The 20856-nt window shown below is 39.5% G+C and overlaps 1 protein-coding gene across 1 annotated transcript in view; it reads left to right on the top strand.

Moving 5' to 3' along the window:
* LOC136319452 (ryanodine receptor 2) overlaps positions 1-20856 on the top strand; it is a gene marked incomplete at its 3' end in the record, with an annotated part of 236616 nt that overhangs the window by 56303 nt on the left and 159457 nt on the right. Inside the window, exons 7-8 of the mRNA XM_066252709.1 lie at positions 2455-2529; positions 9577-9733. Coding sequence (XP_066108806.1) covers positions 2455-2529; positions 9577-9733 — 232 coding nt within the window. The remainder of the gene's footprint in view (positions 1-2454; positions 2530-9576; positions 9734-20856) is intronic.

Raw genomic sequence — 20856 nt, 5'->3', positions numbered from 1 at the left:
TAAGAAAGTCAACCAGATAAAACTAAAAATATTTCAAGTAGGTAGGAGGATCCAACTTTTGTCTTTATATTTGTGTTCTTAAGTATTTTCCCCTATATCATTACATTTCTACATATATAAATAATAAAGGAACATTGTCAGATTCAGTCGATAAAGGAAAAGTTATGAAAGCGGGTAGAACATTTGAATAATTCTCCAGATACTTTATGTATAATATATACAATTTTCCATAAACATATTGTTTATGCTATTTGTATCTTAGAATCAATTTTCTTTTGTTTTCAAGCTTAATTCTCATACATCTTATTTCCATGTAATTAATATTAATAACCTGGTGTTCACTGCTTGACAGCTTTCTCTTATGTGCCTACCAATGACATGTCTGCATTCGTGCACACACACACGTATGTGGCTGATTTATAGTGATTTATTGTTGCTCAGAAAAATATTCATGTGTTTGGAGGTAAAAGACAGAGGGGTGCGAGGGGCCAGGTGCTAGAAAAAGACCCATGGAGCTGTAGATGATGCATACTTTATTGGGCGGTGGTGGCATCAGCCAGATGTAGTATGTTGGCAGCAGCCTGACGCAGTGCACAGGAATTTTATAGTAAATCACACAAAAGTGACACCAAGGCATGATTATAAAAAGTGAGGGTAATAGTATCAGTTACGTATGGCGGACGTGCATGCGTACCATCATGGCCTGGTTTCCTTAGTCATGCAAGGCCAGATCTGACTTAGCGGACCTGTTCACACTGACTCCATCTTGTGCAGGCTGTTTACCAAATATGCAGAGACCAGCATCCCTGCAGTATGTCATTTACTTTCCTGAATCTAATTTATCTTAACACATCTGAGACTCTCTTCCTCTTTTTATTTTCTCTTGGTTCATTTTGTTCTGTATTTAATCTTTTCAGACAACTCTTCAGTTTTTTTGTTTTCATTATTTCTTCTTTAATAATTAAGGGATTGCAGACTAAAATTTTTCAGAGTAGACCCATGAATCATAGCTGCTTATGAATTCTGGAGAGGGTCTAATTTCTATTTCCTCTTTGACTCATTTAGGAGAATTTCTTAATTCTTAAATCATTTAGGAGAATTTTTTAATTTTCCAAATTGTTAATTTTTAAAAAATCATTTTAATTTTTTAAAAAAATTTATTTATTCATTTTTAGAGAGGAGAGAGAGAGGGAGAGAGAGAAACAGAGAGAGAGAAGGGGGGGAGGAGCTGGAAGCATTAACTCCCATATGTGCCTTGACCAGGCAAGCCCAGGGTTTTGAACCGGTGACCTCAGCATTTCCAGGTCGACGCTTTATCCACTGCACCACCACAGGTCAGGCTTTAAAAAATCATTTTAGTATTTCCAAATTTTCCTGGCTATGGTCAGAAAATGTGATGAGTAAATAGCTTTACAAATATTTTACTCTTCTTTATGGCCAAGTACAGGATCTTGATTAAAGTTCTGGATTGACTTAAAAATCTTCACATATTGCACATACACACATAAACATTGCATCTGTATCATGTCATTCATTGTTTTAAGTATATACCCAGAGATTCTGGTTTAATTGGTCTGTTAATTGTCTGTGTGTTGGGGTGTTTTAAGTTTTTCCAGGTGATTCTAACATACAGCCAATACTGAGAATGAGTGCTCTCATGAAATTGTGGTTTTCTGGATTTGGACCAGCTATGTCAGCAGTGCCTGGGAACTTGTTAAAAATACAAATTCTTGGGCCTCTCTTAGTTCCACTTCACCAGAAACCGCAAAGTGATTCTAATAGTCACTGAAGACTGCCAACCACTGCTCTATGGCACTGACGGCTTTGTCCCCAGGAGATATTTGGAGATGTTTGGTTGTGACAATGGGAGTGAGTGAGGGGGAAGGCTTTTGCTGGCATTTAGATGGTGGAGACCAGGGATGTGGTAACCGTCCTCCAGTGCACAGCAAAGAATTGCTATGGTAACACTAGTCTGCCATTTAGAAACTGATGGACCATGGTTTTCATGAAGATTTGGTCATTGGTGAGGGCACAATTTAAGGATTTTTAAAAGCTGTCTACATGATTATATTCACAGCCACGACTAAAATTCATGTTGTGGACACTGGTCACTGATGGCCCCTGAAACCCTAGGTTATGATGAGGGATCAGGGTCGTTCTGAACCCACTGGTCAGATGGAGGGGGAGATGGAGAGGGAATGAATGGGATCAGAGGAGAAAATGATATGGGGATATGTTTACATTGAATGTTTATCTAGGGCAGTCTTATGGTGATAACTGTTAGTGTTATTGTATATTTTTATTTCTAGCTCAATTATCTTCTGTAAAAAGTATGACTTTAACTGTTTATCCAAAGGCTTTGCATTTGCTTTTCTCTTTTAATTATTTAGAAAATAGACTTCAAGAGTGAAATATGTTAAAATTGGACATTTTTCTTTCTTTTTTTTTTTACAGAATGGTTCATTATGAAGGTGGTGCAGTGTCTGTTCATGCGCGGTCCCTGTGGAAACTGGAGACACTCAGAGTCGCGTGAGTAGAGCATCTGAGCACTGCCTGAGTGTGCAGACCTTTCTGGGGCTCTTTACTGTGCTGTGTGTGAAATGGTCACACTCATAACTACAGCAATCCAGCAAAGGAAGCGCTGAGATGGAGTTTCTCTCCACTTTCCCTTCTGCCCCCCATTATTTATCCTTTATTAGCCTCAGTTTCCCAGGTGGTTGGGAATCGGCTTTTGTCTTTAGTCTCATCGGTTCTTAAAACATCCTCTCATTCCATCTGTCTGTGCATCTGCTGGCACAAAATGTACCAGGACAGAGTGAGTCAGGTTCAGAGAGACAGCCTGCATACATTTCAGGTCTGGCAGGCTCTGGATTGAACCTTCTTTTTTTTTTTTTTTTTTTTTTTTGTATTTTTCTGAAGCTGGAAACGGGGAGAGACAGTCAGACAGACTCCTGCATGTGCCCGACCGGGATCCACCCGGGGCGACGCTCTGCCCACCAGGGGCCGATGCTCTGCCCATCCTGGGCATGGCTATGTTGCAACCAGAGCCACTCTAGCGGCTGAGGCAGAGGCCACAGAGTCATCTCCAGCGCCCGGGCCATCTTTGCTCCAATGGAGCCTTAGCTGTGGGAGGGGAAGAGAGAGACAGAGAGGAAGGAGAGGGGGAGGGGTGGAGAAGCAGATAGGCGCCTCTCCTGTGTGCCCTGGCCAGGAATCGAACCCGGGACTTCTGCACGCCAGGCCGACGCTCTACCACTGAGCCAACCGGCCAGGGCCTTGGATTGAACCTTCTAAAGGTGCATGCAAAACAGAGGAAACTGAAACAGGCAATTGCTATATTTACTTACAAATAAGAGCTGAGTCAGCAGTCTGGATGGTATTGTGAAGTCACTGTGTATTCATTAGAGAAATAAGCATTTATGTAGATGATGTTTTTTTTTTCTGGTGATTTCAAAAAGCTGTTCAGAGATAGACTTATAAATGCAATATTGATAATAAAAGTGTCATTTTGAACTATTTTTAATAGAATTAAAGTAGATTTTAAAAATGATTATATGGTTCAGTTCTTTAGCTAAAAAACAGTAAGTTTCCAAGGTCTTTTTCCTCTTACTATGTCATACTTAAAGAAATTATTCATTTAGGATTATAAGACTCCATGGACAGTTATAAAGAACAGTCTATTATAGAATAAGTATCTTTGTAGACTTTATTATTTTGAGGTTAATACTTATGTAATGCTGATCCAAGTACTGTGGTGCTCTTTGCTTGTTTTTGCTTATATATCCCAGGAAATACTTTTGAAAAACTTTGTACATCCTTGAACATGGTAAGGTATGACATAGAACTTTTTTTTGTCACTTGAAATAAATGCATAGAATTTAAGTTACAGTGGATTATAAGTAGTGACATTTTAAAATAAAATAATTATACTATCTTTTAAAAGCAGTTCTAAATACTACTGTGATTTAATCCTATTTAATGTATTTGAGCATGGTCTTCTTTAATAGTAAAAATGATGTATTCTTTCTCATTGAAATCACGTTTGCTACTCTCCAAGACAGAATTTTATCCCAGTCATGCTTTTTATGATTGAAAAATTTTTTATTGCTCACTCATATTTTTTTGCAACAAAAATATGTATATGAATTAAATTTGTTTCCTATCATGTATGTCAATAACTTTAAAAAGTTTTCCTATATTAACTGTTAATGATTAATTGACATTACATTTTATTCTATATAAATAGTTGATCAAATACACTTAAACATTAAAATTTATTATAAACATTGAATTTAAAGGTAAAAAATTTTTGGAAATACATCTTTTAATGAGATGCAAAAAGAAGAGACAGACTTATAAAGTAAAAAAAAAGTAAACTCATAGCTTTTATGTTTCATAAATCATTCAGAGAGTTTAGAGAGATGGGTTATAAGTATAGAGATATGTTTCCTTTACCTTAGGTATTATAAAAATGACAGCTAAGTAGAGAAATGAAACAGTCAACAAAAGTGAAGTTTAGAGGTTTTTTGCTTTAAGAACAGACTCCAGATGTTTTTACATTTATAGATACATTTGCCCTTCATGATCGTGTGCTTGAAGAAATGAATGTTTTTTGAGCAAATAAGGTACTAAATCCATCTCAATTTTTAGATTTAAAAAAGGAAGAATGAGGGCTCCTGAAAACCTTGCAGGTCTTCATTTTTATTGTCAACCATATGGCTGGTGAACTGTAATTACATAAGTCTGATTATTCTTGCACATCTTTCTGTTTCTCGTCTGAGGGCTGATATTTGAAGTAGGAAATTGAAAGTGAGGTGTTGGTTTGAGCTTTGAATGGGACAGCCGCTGGGCAGAAAGGGCCTGACCTGGTCCCCGGAGCTGACGGGACACTTCACCAGTAGTGTTTGAGTCTATGCCAACTGCCTCCCAGAACCCAGGTGACCAAGTGACAGCAGGGAATGTGGCGGCAGGAGGCAGAGAAGGTGTTTTGTCAACATTTAAAAGATTAAAGACAGGCTTTTTCATTCTACTCTGTGAGCCTGATTTTACATTCTTGTCTAAGGAGAAAGCAGGAGGCTCAGAGTTAACGGATGTCATTATTTTAAAGATTTTTTTTTTCAGCTTCTGAATCTTTGAACTACTTTGGCTTTATTGTAAACAAAATTAGATTGCATTTAATTTACACTTCTAATTATATGCGATCACTACACAATAGCTCATTATTTTTTATACTTAGGAAATGATAGTCAAAGGTCCTGCTTATGTTTATTACAGAACTTTATTTCCAAAAGTCATTATATGTTATAATATTTGGAATAGTCTCTGGTTTTTTCCCTCCAATGAGGTCCTAAACTATATACTTGTTATAATTTATGTAGCCCAGTAGTTACATGCTTTATATTGCAAACTTATACAAATAAATTTGGTGTTGTCAAAAGTTCTTCAATATCATGAACATTTTAATAAAATAAGTTTTAATACTAGAAGTTACTTGTGATAGGAAACCTTCCAGTATTTTACCCCAATGCAGAGTTTTATGAACTTTGTAAGTAGGATATATGTTAGTTTCTGTAATGGGAATGATCGTTGCAATTAAAAATATGCATTATACTTGAAATTCTTCCTTCTTATGTTATTGTATAAACAAAACCAAAGGTTAATGAATCATGAAGAGTGACCAAGTGCTCCTCATTCCTTTGAGCTAATTTGAAGTAATTATAAGTAATGCACAGGGACCAGTTACCATAGCAAATTGCTTTATTTATTTATTTATTTATTTATTTTTTATTTTTTCGAAGCTGGAAACGGAGAGAGACAGTCAGACAGACTCCCGCATGCGCCTGACCGGGATCCACCTGGCACGCCCACCAGGGGCGACGCTCTGCCCACCAGGGGGCGATGATCTGCCCCTCCGGGGTGTTGCTCTGCCGCGACCAGAGCCACTCTAGTGCCTGGGGCAGAGGCCAAGGAGCCATCCCCAGCGCCCGGGCCATCTTTGCTCCAATGGAGCCTTGGCTGCGGGAGGGGAAGAGAGAGACAGAGAGGAAGGGGGGGGGTGGAGAAGCAAATGGGCGCTTCTCTTATGTGCCCTGGCCGGGAATTGAACCCGGGTCCCCCGCATGCCAGGCCGACGCTCTACCGCTGAGCCAACCAGCCAGGGCCATAGCAAATTGCTTTATATAATTACATTACTGCTTACAATTTTCAATCTTTACTTAATATTATTTTCTTGCCCCTTGATTCTCTGCCCCTCCTGCAGCCATGGCTTGGTTTGAGTGCATTGGCTCTGGGCGCTGAGGATGGCTCCATGGCTCCCTTTTTGGAGTGGCATGGGCCCATGATATGAGACCGGGTAATTGGAGTGCCCATAACATGAAGAAAATGTGCCTAATTTTATAGTGTTTTGCCAATATCTGGCCATATTCATTCAGTTCTAACAGATTCCTCTTAGTGACTTGAATGGAGCCTTATTAAATAGCTTTGAGCACGGGATGCAAAATGTCCTCTAAAAATTCTGCTGAAAAGCATGTGTTTGGTCAAAATTTTGAACTCTTTTGAAAATGAGGTTGTTCGCTATGATGATTAAGATGAGTCATTATTTGGAAAAATATATTCAAATGCTTCTTCAAATCATGAAAATGAATATGAAAAATAATTGTTTTTCATGGCATTTTTAATGAGCACACTTAATTTTATAAAAAGGTAATAAAGCTTATTTATTACCAAACTAGAAATGCTTAAACATGCTGTTGTTGGTATGTTTTTAAGATAATAAAGGGTGGGACAAAGTTGTTTGCATGGAAAATAATACAATAATTAATAAATAGTAATGTAAGAATAAACTTTTATGCACTCACAACTGTAAATATACTTTTGACCCACCCTGTATGGTGTTATTACCAGAGTTTATTGGTACATGGTTATTAATTTAATTGGGGAACTTGCCTAAAGTAATTGTCTTTATAAACAGATTCATGTAAAAATGAACTTATTACAGTATTTTGGTACTGTTAATTTTCAATACTACTGTCACAAGTCAAAACACCAGTTTAGGAAAACAGAATAAAAATGATTTACACCCTGACTGGTTGACTCAGTGGTAGGGTGTTGCCCTGGCATAGTGGTCGGCAAACTCATTAGTCAACAGAGCCAAATATCAACAGTACAACGATTGAAATTTCTTTTGAGAGCCAAATTTTTTGAACTTAAACTATATAGTTAGGTACATTCCTTATTGAGGTAGCGTCCACACATGGTATTTTGTGGAAGAGCCACACTCAAGGGGTCAAAGAGCTGCATGTGGCTCGTGAGCCGCGGTTGGGCATGTGAATGTCCCGGCTTTAGTTCCTGGTCAGCGCACACAGGAGAAGTGACCATATGCTTCTTTACCCCTCCCCCTGTCCCTTCTTTTTCTTTGTCTCTCTCTTCCCCTCCAGCAGCCATGGCTTGGTTTGGGCATGTTGACTCTGGGTGCTGAGGATGGCTCAATGGCCTTGCCTCAGGTGCTAAAATAGCTCATTTGCCAAGCAACAGAGCAATGGCCACAGATAGGCAGACAATTGCCTGGTAGGGGTCTTGCTGGGTGAATCTCAGTTAGGACGCTTGCAGGAGTCTTCTCCTGTGCTTGCCTCCCTGCTTCTCACTTAATAAAAATAAATGATTTACAATTACTAAAATAGAAAAATTTATAAAAAATTCTCTTCATTAGTAGAGTATAATAGTTTTTAATGACTATATTAAACCAAATTTATTAATTGATAAAATCATATTGAAATCCTTTATATCTCTGCTTTTTATCTATTTGATTAATTTTGTAGTGATAATTTTGTGCATTTCTTTTAGAATTTATTTTTTCTCTTTATAATGTACCTGACAGTATTCCGTTTATGCTTTGCATTGAATTCTAATTGACACCAGCTTTGACATTACATTTTCTTGTGACTTTATAGGCATGGTAATTCTTTTCCACTCATTCATTTTCAGTTTTTAAAAATTATTTGATTGTCAGCATCTTTCTTGTCAATGATAAGAGGCTGTCCATGCTTTGCACAGTAGCATGTTAACTGAAAGTCATATGTGTGGGAAGTGTGTCTGCCCTGCACTCCACAGAGAGTGTGGGGTGTGCATGGCTCTCAGCTCACACAGCACTGCCCAGCAGGGATGCCACAGAGCTTGATTCTTCCTTTCTATCTTACCTGAATGTCATTATTTTTAAAGGCAGATTTTAATGACCCTAACTTTGCTTTTTATCTTTTTTTCTGTAACCTTAGTTTATATTTTCTGTTTATTTTTTCCTTTTAAAGTTTTTATTGTTCTTAATTTCTTATTTTTAATTTTTTTATCTTTCTCTTAATTTTTTAAATTTTACATAAATTTGTTTCAAGTGTACAGCATAGTGGTTAGACAATCAAATAATTTACAAAAGTGGTCCCCTGATAATTCTAGTACCCACCTGACACCATACATAGTTATTAAAATATTATTGACTATATTCCCTATGCCAGCAATTTCAACCTTTTTTATCTCATGGCACATTAATGACTAAATTCTGCAACACACCAAAAAAATATCTATTTGCCAATCTGACAAAAAAATAGGCAAAATTTTGATTTGTTCATACTGAATGGCTACTATTGTATTGGCTGTTGTCATTTTTTAAATTGACAGTCTAAGGGAAAAGTGATCAGTGTTCCTGACTAAATAGTCAGGTATTGCATGTTTTAAAAATTATTGTGGAACCTCACCAGGTGGTGGTATGGTAGAGAGAGCATCGAACTAGGATGCAGAGGACCCAGTTTCGAGACCCCGAGGTCACCGGCTTGAGAGTAGGCTCATCTGGTTTGAGCAAAACTCACCAGATTGAGCCCAAAGTTGCTGGCTCGGGTAAGGGGTCACTGGGTCTGCTGTAGCCCCCTGGTCAAGGCACATATGAAAAAGTAGTCAGTGAACAACTAAGGTGCTGCAACGAAGAACTGATGCCTTTCATCTCTCTCCCTTCCTGTCTGTCTGTCCCTATCTGTCCCTCTTTCTGTCTCTGTCAAAAAGTAATTCTTGTGGCACACTGGTTGAAAGTTGCTGCCGTATGCTATACTTTACATCCCATGTGTATTTTGTAAATTCTTAAGCCCTCCACCAATCTTGGGGCTATCCTTGACTCCTTTCTCTCTCACTCTCGCTCTTGTTCTCTTTTTAACAACATTCATCTAATCTTTCTATAAACTCTGTGTGTGCTCCTTTAAATATATTTAGTGCCTGTTCTCAATTCCTTTATTTGTGTTTTTTTGTTTATTGGTTTTAATGAGATAATTGTTCTTCAATATTAAATTTAAAGAATATAGGAATATATTTCTTTTTCAGGTAAATATGTACTTCAGATTATATATATGAATTCCAATTAATCATAATTAGACATTGTACCAGTATTTTTCAAATCTGTGCAAATCAAACAAAAGGTTTTAACAAGTAAATTCTAAAGTATGAAAAGCACCTTGGTTCATTGCTGATACACACGTTTTAATTGCTTTTTGTCCTGTGATTGTGACTGCTATTGGATCACATCTCATCTGTTTCTGTTAGGTGGAGTGGAAGCCACATCCGATGGGGCCAGCCTTTCCGTCTACGCCATGTCACAACAGGAAAATACTTGAGTCTAATGGAAGACAAAAACCTTCTACTCATGGACAAAGAAAAAGCTGACGTAAAGTCAACAGCGTTTACCTTCCGATCTTCCAAGGTAAGATGTAGAATATAACGTTGGATTTCCCGTAAGCAAATCCACTGCATTGCCTTTGATGCTCGAAGTGTGAAAAGAATTGATTGGAGCATTTTCACCTTCTCTTCCTTCCTTTTCTCTCAAGTAAAACCCATTTCCCAAACCACTGACACCTGCCCAGGTGTTTTACCTGGTCTGTAGTTCTCTGGTTATTAAACATACAACACGTGCATCCGTCCGGCTGCTTTCTGTTTCCTTAGGCGTTGGCCATGTGCAGTCAGGGCAGACCCCACAGTCTTGTGAGAGTGTGTTGGTGAAGCACAGTGGAGGTCTTCTCAAAGGCACATTGGCACATCCACTCTAGACCTCTCTTCCTATGTCTGTTGCAACATTTGTAAGAGCAGAACCCCTAGGGCACCATTAAGGTCTTTGATGAGACTCCCTGTGAATAGATGATGAAGAGAATAGAAAACAGTAAGTGCACAGGAAGTCCAATTTGAATATTATTGTGTTACTCAGTGCCTCGGGTGGTTCCCAGCTCGTCTGCCCACCCTGCAGTCAGTTCCTAAGTGTGCCCTTTCTCCCCACACCAAGACAACAAATGTCCTGACAGTGCAGTGTTTCAGGAGTAGTTGAAAATACAGGTTCAACTAACAAATGCCAAACTTGCGTTGCATTTATTTTTTATGATAGTTGTATATTTTTGTCCTTAATTTAATGAAGACTGTGAAGTTGGGCACAAGAGTGAGAATGGCATTGAGATATTGGTTAGCTCTGATCTCAGAGATGCTACACTTTCCTCCCCAGCTGTAGGTAAATGTAAGTTTGAGTGAGACCCGTCTCTTGGGACCCCTGCTCTGGAGTGCACAGATGGCGGGAGAGACTTCTGATACTGGGAGTCCCCAGAGATCTCTGGGAGGGACAGCCAGTGCAGGTGCCTGTTCTCTATAGTGACAGTGAGAAACAGAGCGGGCCCACTTGGCGAGTCGTCTTAGACAGGGTCTGCATGCATGCATTTCCTGTGTGGACCACAGAGCAGCTCTGCAGTGGTATTTATATGGACCTCAGATGGACTGTGCCGTGTGGGCCAAATGGCCCCTTTGCTCACCTTGGAAGGCACCATTGGTCTCGCTGTAAACACACGCGGTGCCCATGGGCTTCTTCCTTAAGCCTAACTACACAGAGGGGCAGGGACTTGTGAGTTTCTCCACTGAAAGCACCATCGTCCCAAAGGAAAAATATTCAACACACTGAAGAGGAATCAGTTATCTGATGGAGGAAACCCTTTTCACATACAAAATATAATACCTGTTCAGTGGCATACAGCTGCGCTGAAGAAAAGTAGAGCAACTGACAGATGCATTCTAACGCATGTAGTTTACCACAGTTCAGTGCCAAGAAGCACAAGCCCTGAGCAGGGATATTACATAAAGGCTCTAGAAAAGCTTTTCACGACACAGCATTATAGAAGGCAAAATCCATCTAACAAAACTTGTAGGAGAGAGAAGTGACAGGGTTATTATAAGTGCTTTGATCGCCCCTATGAAAATGCTAAAAGTTAAATATTTTCTCATTTAAATGGAAAAATCAAATAATAGAATCATAAGATATTTAACAGTAAAAAGGCAAACATGAAAGTGTAATGAGTTTTACTGAAATAAGGTGGCAGGAGAGAGGGAGGTTAGTGAGGGGAAGAGGGCAGCATTGCTTTGTTGTTGTATGGTCTCTGGCCTCAGGAGCAGAAGACAGGGTGTCAGTGGGGATCCCACCTGTGTGGTGTGGTTAGCAAAGGCAATAGGCCAAACATGACTGGGAGAAACCTAAAATACAAGAGTAAAGATCCAGTGTATATGCCGTATTAATACATATAAATAGGCTAAATTCACAATTTAAAATGAAAATTTCACCCTGACCAGTTGGCTCAGTGGTAGACTGTCAGCCTGGCATGTGGATGAATGTCTGGTTCGATTTCTCGTCAGGGCACACAGGCAAAGTGATCATTTGCTCCTCTCCCTCTTCTCTCTCCCTCTCTCCCTCTCTCCCTCTCTCCCTCTCTCCCTCTCTCCCCCTCCCCCTCCCCCTCCCCCCTTCCCCTCCCTTTCCCTCTCCCTCTCCCTCTCCCTCTCCCTCTTCCCTTCTTGCAGCCATGGCTCAATATTTTTGAGAGCATTAGCCCTGGGTGCTGAGGATGTCTCCAGGGAACCTCTGCATCAGATGCTAAAAATAGCTCGGTTGCAAGCATGGCCCAAGATGGGCAGAGCATCGGCCCCAGACAGGGTTGTGGGGTGGATCTGGTTGGTGCGCACACAAGAGTCTGTCTCTCTATCCCCCCTCCTCTCACTTGGAAAAATATGAAAAAATAAAATAAAAATTTCATATTGGCTCATGAGCTATAAATTATGCTGATGAAGGAGACCCAGCTAAGCAGCTGGGTTTGGAGAGATTGCAGGTGAGAAGGGGCTGATCAGTAGCAGGGCAATGTGAACAGAAAGAAAGGAGTCCGACCTTACTCTCCAGGGGAGGATCAGGCAGAGAGACTTGAGTGAGGTGCACGCGTCACAGTATTGAAGAGCATGGTTCACTGAAAATGGAGCAGTTGCCCCATCTGTGCACCAAGTACAATAAGTGAGTGTTAATCTTCATAAAGCAGACCTACGGGAGACACCAGCAGAATGCAGACGAAAGCCGGAGTCAGAGGCATCAGTCAGTCTTCTCAGCCCATGGGAGTTAGGCAGACAAAGGTGAGATAACATGTAGAAGATGTAAATGACGTGCACTAGGATGTATCATACACGTGCCTGTCATATATGTGTACTAACCATGGGGGGGGGTGTGTGTCTGAGTCTGGAGAACTGAGCTGTCCCCAGGCATCCATTCACTCAGGGGCTTTGGAGGTTGGCGGTTCAGCTGGGGGCTGGGGACGTGCTCAGTTCTGCTGCCTTCAGCTTGCTGAGGGCACTGGGAGGCAGCAGCCTTTTCTTCCCCCACTTCTTCGCTTTTTAGAGCCAGTAGCTGCTGCCATTCTGTGACCCGGGTAGGTAAGTGATCCCAGGCCCCAGTCTGCAACAGAGCCAAGCACTCTCTGTAACTGATCATACTGGGACCAGGGCCCCATTGTACAGAAGGCAAGACCAAGGGCAGGACGGTGAGTCCCCTGTTCAGTCACTGGGCTGAGATCATAGGTGAGCCAGTGAATGCAAGGATCCCTGTGCCCTAGACCACCTGGCTAGGGTGGGTTTAAATAACTAAGCCCCGTTCCAGCCCTAGAGTCCTGGGCTGGCGTGTTACTCATTGCATCTGGGCAGTCAGGGGTGCCCTAGGAGCCTGAGGTATGTCCTGGACTTCACATAGCAGGAGGGCCACCTGGCCTCCTTAGGCTCCTTAGGCCTATTACTATTGCCTAGCCATGTTCTCCCCAAATCCTACTATTACTGTAGAAAAGGGAGCATTGAGCTCATCTTTGTTTTTCATCGTTTCCATAACAATCATATTTCTGAAGTCACCCAAATCCTATTTTTCCTGTTGTAAACAATACTGACACCATCTTTCTATTTTCATTCTTTCTATAACAATCCTGATTCACCAAGAGGTAAATGGATGCCTCTGGCACAATCAGGCCAGGTTGTTTCAGTGTATAAGGAGATGCAGAAGAGAAAATATGTAAACAGATTTTAAAACATTTTGCCACACATAAAGCCATCGCTCTAGTAATCCACTTTTTTCTATTTTGCAAAAATAAAATAAAGCCTGAGCAAGTTAACATTACTATTCTTTGCCATGGCAAAGAGTCAAGTGTTTAACAAATATAGCTGATAGCTAAGAGGTATTAGCTATCAGAGTATATTGGTCTGGAAATATATCCATCAGAATACTCTTGAGTGAAAAAAAAAGCAAGTTGTAATGTAATTACAGATGTTAGTGTTTTAGTTTAAATGAGTCTCTGTGTTTGTATGTGATTATATAATTACTAAGGAAGGACTCCTCCAACCATTTAACTTTGAAAACTTCAAAAAGATCAAAATAGAAGGTATATGGGAACATAAATGCAGGGAAAATTTTTACTTAACTTAAAAAGTCAATCTCTGGATTATTTTGCCTGTTACAATAGCTATCATATTCCTTTGTAACAAAAAAAAAAATTAAGAAAAAACAATCACTGCAGTGACATTCTTGGACATGAGTTCTGTATATATTTTTTATTTATTTCTTTAGGATAGATTTCTAGAACTGAACATACTAACTTAAAAGCTATGAATATGTTTGAAAGCTCTTAATAAAAGTTCTTGCCCAAAGCAATAGCCTTTGAAACATTCTCCAAATAGCTCTCCTTATACACATTTGGAGAACTGTGGCTGTTTCTAGGTTTTGGCCGTTGTACAGTACCATAACCTACACTGAAAATACAGAGCCCAGGGGTCCCAACATCACTTATGACCCTTTCAGTTTCTCTAAAGCTTTCCTGGCACTCATGTTTGGGGAACCACTGTCACATGCAGGTTATTCCTAACTCACTGCTGAACATCTATTCATTTAACGCCCAGTGTGCTTGAGAGAAGAGAAGGTGAAGATGAAAGCCAAGAATACATGTTTTTTGTTTGTTTGTTTGTTTTGAGAAAGAGAGCAGAAGCATTACTTTAGTTATTAACTGATTGCTTCTCATACGTGCCTTGACTGGGGGCTCAAGCTGTGCCAGTGACCCCTTGCTCAAGCCAGCGACCTTAGGCTTTAACCCAGCGACTTTTGGCCAGCAACCATGTCTTGTCTATCATCCCATGTTCAAGCTGGCAACCCGCACTCGAGCTGGTGAGCCTGCGCTCAAGCTGGCAACCTTAGCATTTTGAACCTGGGACCTCAGTGTCACAGGCTGATGCTCTATCTACTGTGCCACTGCTGGTCAGGCAAGAACACATTTTAACTTTAAAATCATAGTAGAATTATAATTTTAAAATAATGACTGATTACATAATTAAAGTTTTTCCAGAAGTTAGAGACAGTAAATCTTACTTATTTCTAAAATTAATTCTTTATTACATATTTAATGCATAGCCATTATAGAACATTTTTTAAAAAGAATACAAAAATGTGGTAAGGGGAAATTAAAATCAGGTACAATCCATTGTTTAGAAACAACTCCATATTGTGTGTGCATTTTAGTTTTTAACAAATGTACATGCATTTTGATACAAAATAGAGTAGGGCAAATTATATACTATGTTATGTCCAATTTTTATTTCATATAGTGCTATACTGCTTGTTTAATAGAATTTTGACAATAATTCAACATTCTATTCTGTAGCTATACCATGAATTATTTAGTCATTTCCTTCTGTTTAAATATTTAATGAGTTTTCAATTTTGTCCCAGTAAATTGAACATTTTTGTCTCCACATATTTTTGCATGTTGCTTATACTTCCTTTCTGAAAATTGGACAGTTTGGTTAAAGAGTAGGAAGTTTTTCAAGTGTTTGATTCTGCAGGCTCTCAGAGGGTAGCATCTGTCTGCACACAGCAGTCTGTGTCTGCTGCCTGCTGGGACTGGTGAGGCCACTGGGATGGAGCGCGTGCAGACCAGTCGCCTGCAGACCAGTGTGCTGGTTTTCATCCTACGCAGCATAGTGTGAAAGTGTACATTTCTGTGCAGCCTCATTAACAGGTTATTCTTAAACACCTTTGCTATTGATAAAAAGCAGTTGTATCTTAGTTTATAGTCTATGGGTTTTAAGTTAATGTCCTCTTAACGGAAACTGACCTGATTTTACAGGCTTATTATAATGTTTGTAGTATGCTGGTGAATGAAACCTCTTACCGCAATAAGCAGTTTCTAGAAATCGCTTTTCTTCATTTGCCTGAATGCATGTAGCTTTTACGAGCCAGTGAGTGTCAACAGACGTTCCTACACTTTATACTCTGCTCCCAAAGCCATAGCTTAAGTTTAGATGTTTCCTCTACATGTGACTTTCACAGTGTAGTTTAGAATGTATTTCAAATTATTTAAAGTATTTTATGTATCTTAAATGTGTATGTATCTTATATGTATCTTCTCACATATATTCCATGTGAGCTCCTAATCCTAACTAACATAGGCCAAACTGGGTTGATAGCAATAACATGTTCCAGGTTGTAGACTCTTGAACTTAACAGTAAAATTTATTCTAAAACTAAGCATATTTTCAGTTGGGAATGGAAAGAAGTTTCTTATTTTTCAGGGACTGAAGTGGTGCAGAGCACCTTGGTTCTCCTGACCCTCTCTTCTCTGAGAGGACAGAGAGGGGTGGAGCTTTTTCCTGTGTCCCTGTGCTTTCTACCAAATTATTTGAAACTCCCTGATGGCATATTCTGAGCTCTCTCTGATCTTCTAATTAGGACCAAGACTGGGTACAATGACTTAAGAATTTAAAAAATGACTCTTGTTCACAACAACGCTTGGCTTCTAAGATGACTGTCTAGAGTTGGTGACTAAGATCCCATTCTATTGGTCAAAAATAGAACAGTGGGCCCTGGCTTGTTGGCTCAGCGGTAGAGTGTCTGCCTGGCATGTGGAAGTCCCAGATTTGATTCCCGGTCAGGGAACCCAGGAGAAGCACCCATCTGCTTCTCCACCTTTCCCCCTCTCCTTTCTCTCTGTCTCTCTCTTCCCCTCCCACAGCCAAGGCTCCATGAGAGCAAAGTGGCCCGGGTACTGAGTACGGCTCCATGGCCTCCGCCTCAGGTGCTAGAATGGCTCCAGCAGCAACAGAGCAACCTCCCGGATGGGCAGAGCATTGCCCCCTGGTGGGCATGCTGGGTGGATCCTGGTTGGGTGCATGCAAGAGTCTGTCTGACTGCCTCCCCACTACTAACTTCTGAAAAATACAAAAAGAAAAAAAAAGTAGAACAGTGACTTCTTCATTTGTATTTTTTATGAAATAATAATTTTTACCAAATCAAATTGATGCTTCCAGCTAACTTAGTTCTCTCCCCACTATATTTTGAAAATTTCAGTTTTTAGGTTTTTGATTTTCAGAAGTTGGTAGATAACCAATAACTCTGTAAAGGAAGTGGACTGTAATTGAAATAAAAACTGTGTGTGTATGTGTGTGTGTGCGTGTAGTATCATAGAGGGAAGAATTCATTAGTATATGATTCTATTTAATATTTTAACTAATTTTGATTTAGTAGAAGATATTGGAAAAGTAAAATCTAACTGCATGGTCTTTGAAAAGTACTGGATTTAACATACCATATTTTGATAGCTTAGTCTTATTGAAAATAAGTTACAAAATACAAACTGGTATTCCAGGAAAAAGAAATGGAACAGAAATACACACATATGTGAACATGTTGTGAAAAATTAAAGAGGTATTATTAATAGTGGTGCTTATAATGCCTATGATATAGACCCATTTAAATTGGAGAAAGGTAGCCTGATGAATTAAAAACCCATTCATGATAAAAATTGTTTTCTGCAATTACATAATAAAGAAGCATTGAACTTATCAACAAAAAATAGAATAAAAGTAGAGTTTCCAATTAAAGATCAAATTATATATATTTAAAATAAATTACTGTTCTTATAGTGCCATCATTTTAAAGAAAATGATAGAACTAAACAGTTTCTGCCATTTTATTGTTAATTATATTTGGTCCTAGGTTCTAGTGTTTGAAATATATATTGAAAAATAGATATCACTTTTAAAGTTGTATTTGATTTTTTTTCTTTTTTAGTTCCACTGACAGGTTGAAAATGCTTGCCATATCTTTGCATATTTTTGTTACATTATTTCCAGTGAAAATAATGAGTACTTACATTTTTGGAAGGTGAAGACTTATTTAAGGTAACACAGTTCTTCCATTCTAGGTAGACTTTTAGGATGTAATTAATAAAGGACTGCTGATTGACATAGTTACTGTTTGACAAATAAAGTTTTTGTTATTGATTAAGCTTTTCTAGGCCAGGTGAAAGTACCAGTTTTTGTCTTGGATTCAGGGATGTGAGTGTGGACGCCTTGAAGGGAGTGACCTCTCCCGAGCCCACCTCTTGCACTGGTTCTTCTTAATCGTAGATGCATTAGGCCTCTTTGCCAGCATGAGTATAGTTTTGAAATTTTACAGATCATTCTGATACTTCTTAAAATAATAAATGAGAATGGCTTTAAACTCTTATTCTACTATCAATATAGGGAGCATTCTATGGCCATTGGGATGGCTCTGACAGTAGCGTGGACACTCAGTAGGCAACCTCAAAGTCAGGATTTGACAGAAGGATCAACAATTGTTGGCAAACCACATATTCAGAATGAACAGAAGAAAGTAGGAAGTAGTTTATGATATAACCTGTGTTGGTCCTCTGATTTCCCTAGCTTTACTGAGATATAATTGACGTACCACGTTGTGGAAGTTTACACACAAAGTGTGGAAGTTTACACACAAAATGATGATTTGATGTACATCTATATTGCAAAATGATTATGTTGGTCCTCTCTTAAAGAAAACATTTTAGGCCCTGGCCGGCTGGCTCAGTAGTAGAGCGTCAGCCTGGCATGCAGAAGTTCCGGGTTCGATTCCCGGCCAGGGCACACAGGAGAAGCGCCCATCTGCTTCTCCACCCCTCCCCCTCTCCTTCCTCTCTGTCTCTCTCTTCACCTCCCGCAGCCGAGGCTCCATTGGAGCCGATGGCCTGGGCGCTGGGGATGGCTCCTTGGCCTCTGCCCCAGGCACTGGAGTGGCTCTGGTCTTGGCAGAGCGACGCCCCAGAGGGGCAGAGCATCGCCCCCTGGTGGGCAGAGCGTCGCCCCCTGGTGGGCGTGCCGGGTGGATCCCAGTCGGGCGCATGCGGGAGTCTGTCTGACTGTCTCTCCCCGTTTCTAGCTTCAGAAAAATACAAAAAAAAAAAAAAAAATAGAAAACATTTTACATAGTGAAGAATTCAGTTTGTTTCGTATAGGTTTTCTTGTCTTTGTCTTCACTCTCTCTGTTCCTGGGACTAAACCATCACTTTCAAGTGTGTTGAAATGTCAGTTTTAACCAGTGGTGGGACTCAAATAATTTAACAGCTGGTTCTCTTCCCTAAAGACTGTTTTAAGTATAAAAAACTAATATACTGAAAGGTAGTTTACTATTTCATGCATTCAATACTTAAATAAGAACAATCAAAGAGATACAAAAAACTAGATTGTTATAAGAAAGAGTTTAAAAATATTAATTAAAAATATTAAATAATACCTGAAAAAAAATAAAACTGTTAAGATATTTTCATATTACTTCTTTTTTATTTTATTTTAAAATTTTTTTGTGAGAGACAGAGAGGGTCAGAGAGGGACAGACAGGAAGGGGGAGAGATAAGAAGCATCAATTCTTCGTTGTGGCACCTTTGTTGTTCATAGATTGCTTTCTCGTATGTGCCTTGACCAGGGGTGGGGGCTACAGCAGACTGAGTGACCTTGCTTAAGCCAGTGACCTTGGACTCAAGCTAGTGAGCTGTGCTCAAACCACATGAGCCCCCACTCAAGCTGGTGACCTTGGGGTCTCGAACCTGGGTCCTCCGTGTCCCAGTCAGATGCTCTATCCACTGCAACACTGCCTGGTCAGGCTCCATATTGCTTCTTGATTGGCACCCTCCTTTGCAATGTTTTTCAGCTATGGACGGAATAAGCATTACTACAGGTGTTTAGAATATGCTATTGTGCAACTGAATGTTAAAAAAGAGTAAGGAACGTAAATTTTTGATTTCCACATTGGAAGGCTGCCCAAGAGACCACCTTAGAGAGAACCCTGATTACAAGTGCCATTTTAACAACTGATTTGCCAAACTCAACAAAAAATTGGGTGACGGTTCTACTGAACCAGTGTGAACCAGCTGAATCCCACCACTGGTTTTAACCATAAGGTAGATCTTGTCAATAACATATGTATTATAGTTCCCCCAAGATGTAATTTTTTTAGCTTAAAATGCCACTAAAATATTCCTCTCTATGTGATTTTCTCCAGCTTCCCCTCCCCCATGCACCACAAATAGAAACCTGTTGCTACTGACATGAAATACTAGCCTCAAATAATACTGCCAACAAGATCATGAGGACTATGGAGCAAATATAAAAATAGAAAGAGGAAAATCATTTTTAGGACATAGTTTTTAGTATGTTATTTTTTTTTGGGATTGAAAAATATTTTAGATGCTTTAAAAAACACACAAAGGAAATAATAAAAGTTATTTTATGGGCCAAATAATGTGCTAAGATCCTTATATGCATTATCTCATTTAATTTTAGTTCAACCTTATGGGGTTTAGGTGCTATATTTAATCTTAATTTTGGAGATGAGGATCCAGACTTTGAACCTAAGTAGTAAAACTAATGCCCACCTTAACAAAAAATTCAAGATTTAAAAATAATAATAGCAGCTAGGGAAGACGTGTACCTTTCCTGTGATCAGATGAGCACCTATATGGTTGTCTAGTGATGGACTGAATAGCTAAAAAATAAAAGCAAAATGAAGAACGTATTTTTTACCAAAATAGTTATACATTGTAGATATATTTTTATGTAATCAGAATTAGATTCAGAAGAGATTTTTGCAGTAACTCTTTCTTAAGGGGTGCCGACAGCATAGTAGAAAATAATGCCTACTGTGGTTTTACAGAGAGATGTGGAAGTTTAGTGGTAGTTTTTATGCTGACCATTTTTTTTTGTTTTTTTATTTTTATTTATTTATTCATTTTCGAGAGGAGAGTGAGAGACAGAGAGAGAGAAGGGGGGGAGGAACTGGAAGCATCAACTCCCATATGTGCCTTGACCAGGCAAGCCCAGGGTTTCGAACCGGCGACCTCAGCATTTCTAGGTCGACGCTTTATCCACTGCGCTACCATAGGTCAGGCTATGCTGACCATTTTTAAGGGCAGTAAACCTGAGAGTGAGCTTACTGAAATCTGCAGAGGTGGCGATGAGGGGTGTCGGTCAGAGCTTGACCAGAGAAGCAGAGCCAATACGAGATAGGCCCATACTCATTGGTCCAGCATACACTCGGGAGGGAATTGCATAGAAAACTGGAGGGCTTCTCAGAAGGTTCTTTGACTTGTTTCACTGCTGCATAGACCCTCCCAGCACAAGAAACTTTGAAATTTGTTCTTTTCACAAACCCGTCCATGAGAGTGTACTCCAAAAATTTCT

Source organism: Saccopteryx bilineata, chromosome 1 (assembly GCF_036850765.1).
Source record: "Saccopteryx bilineata isolate mSacBil1 chromosome 1, mSacBil1_pri_phased_curated, whole genome shotgun sequence".
Classification (NCBI taxonomy): Eukaryota; Metazoa; Chordata; class Mammalia; order Chiroptera; family Emballonuridae; genus Saccopteryx; species Saccopteryx bilineata.
The sequence above is the reverse complement of the archived record's forward strand: the minus strand, read 5'-3'. Positions and strand labels throughout refer to the sequence as shown.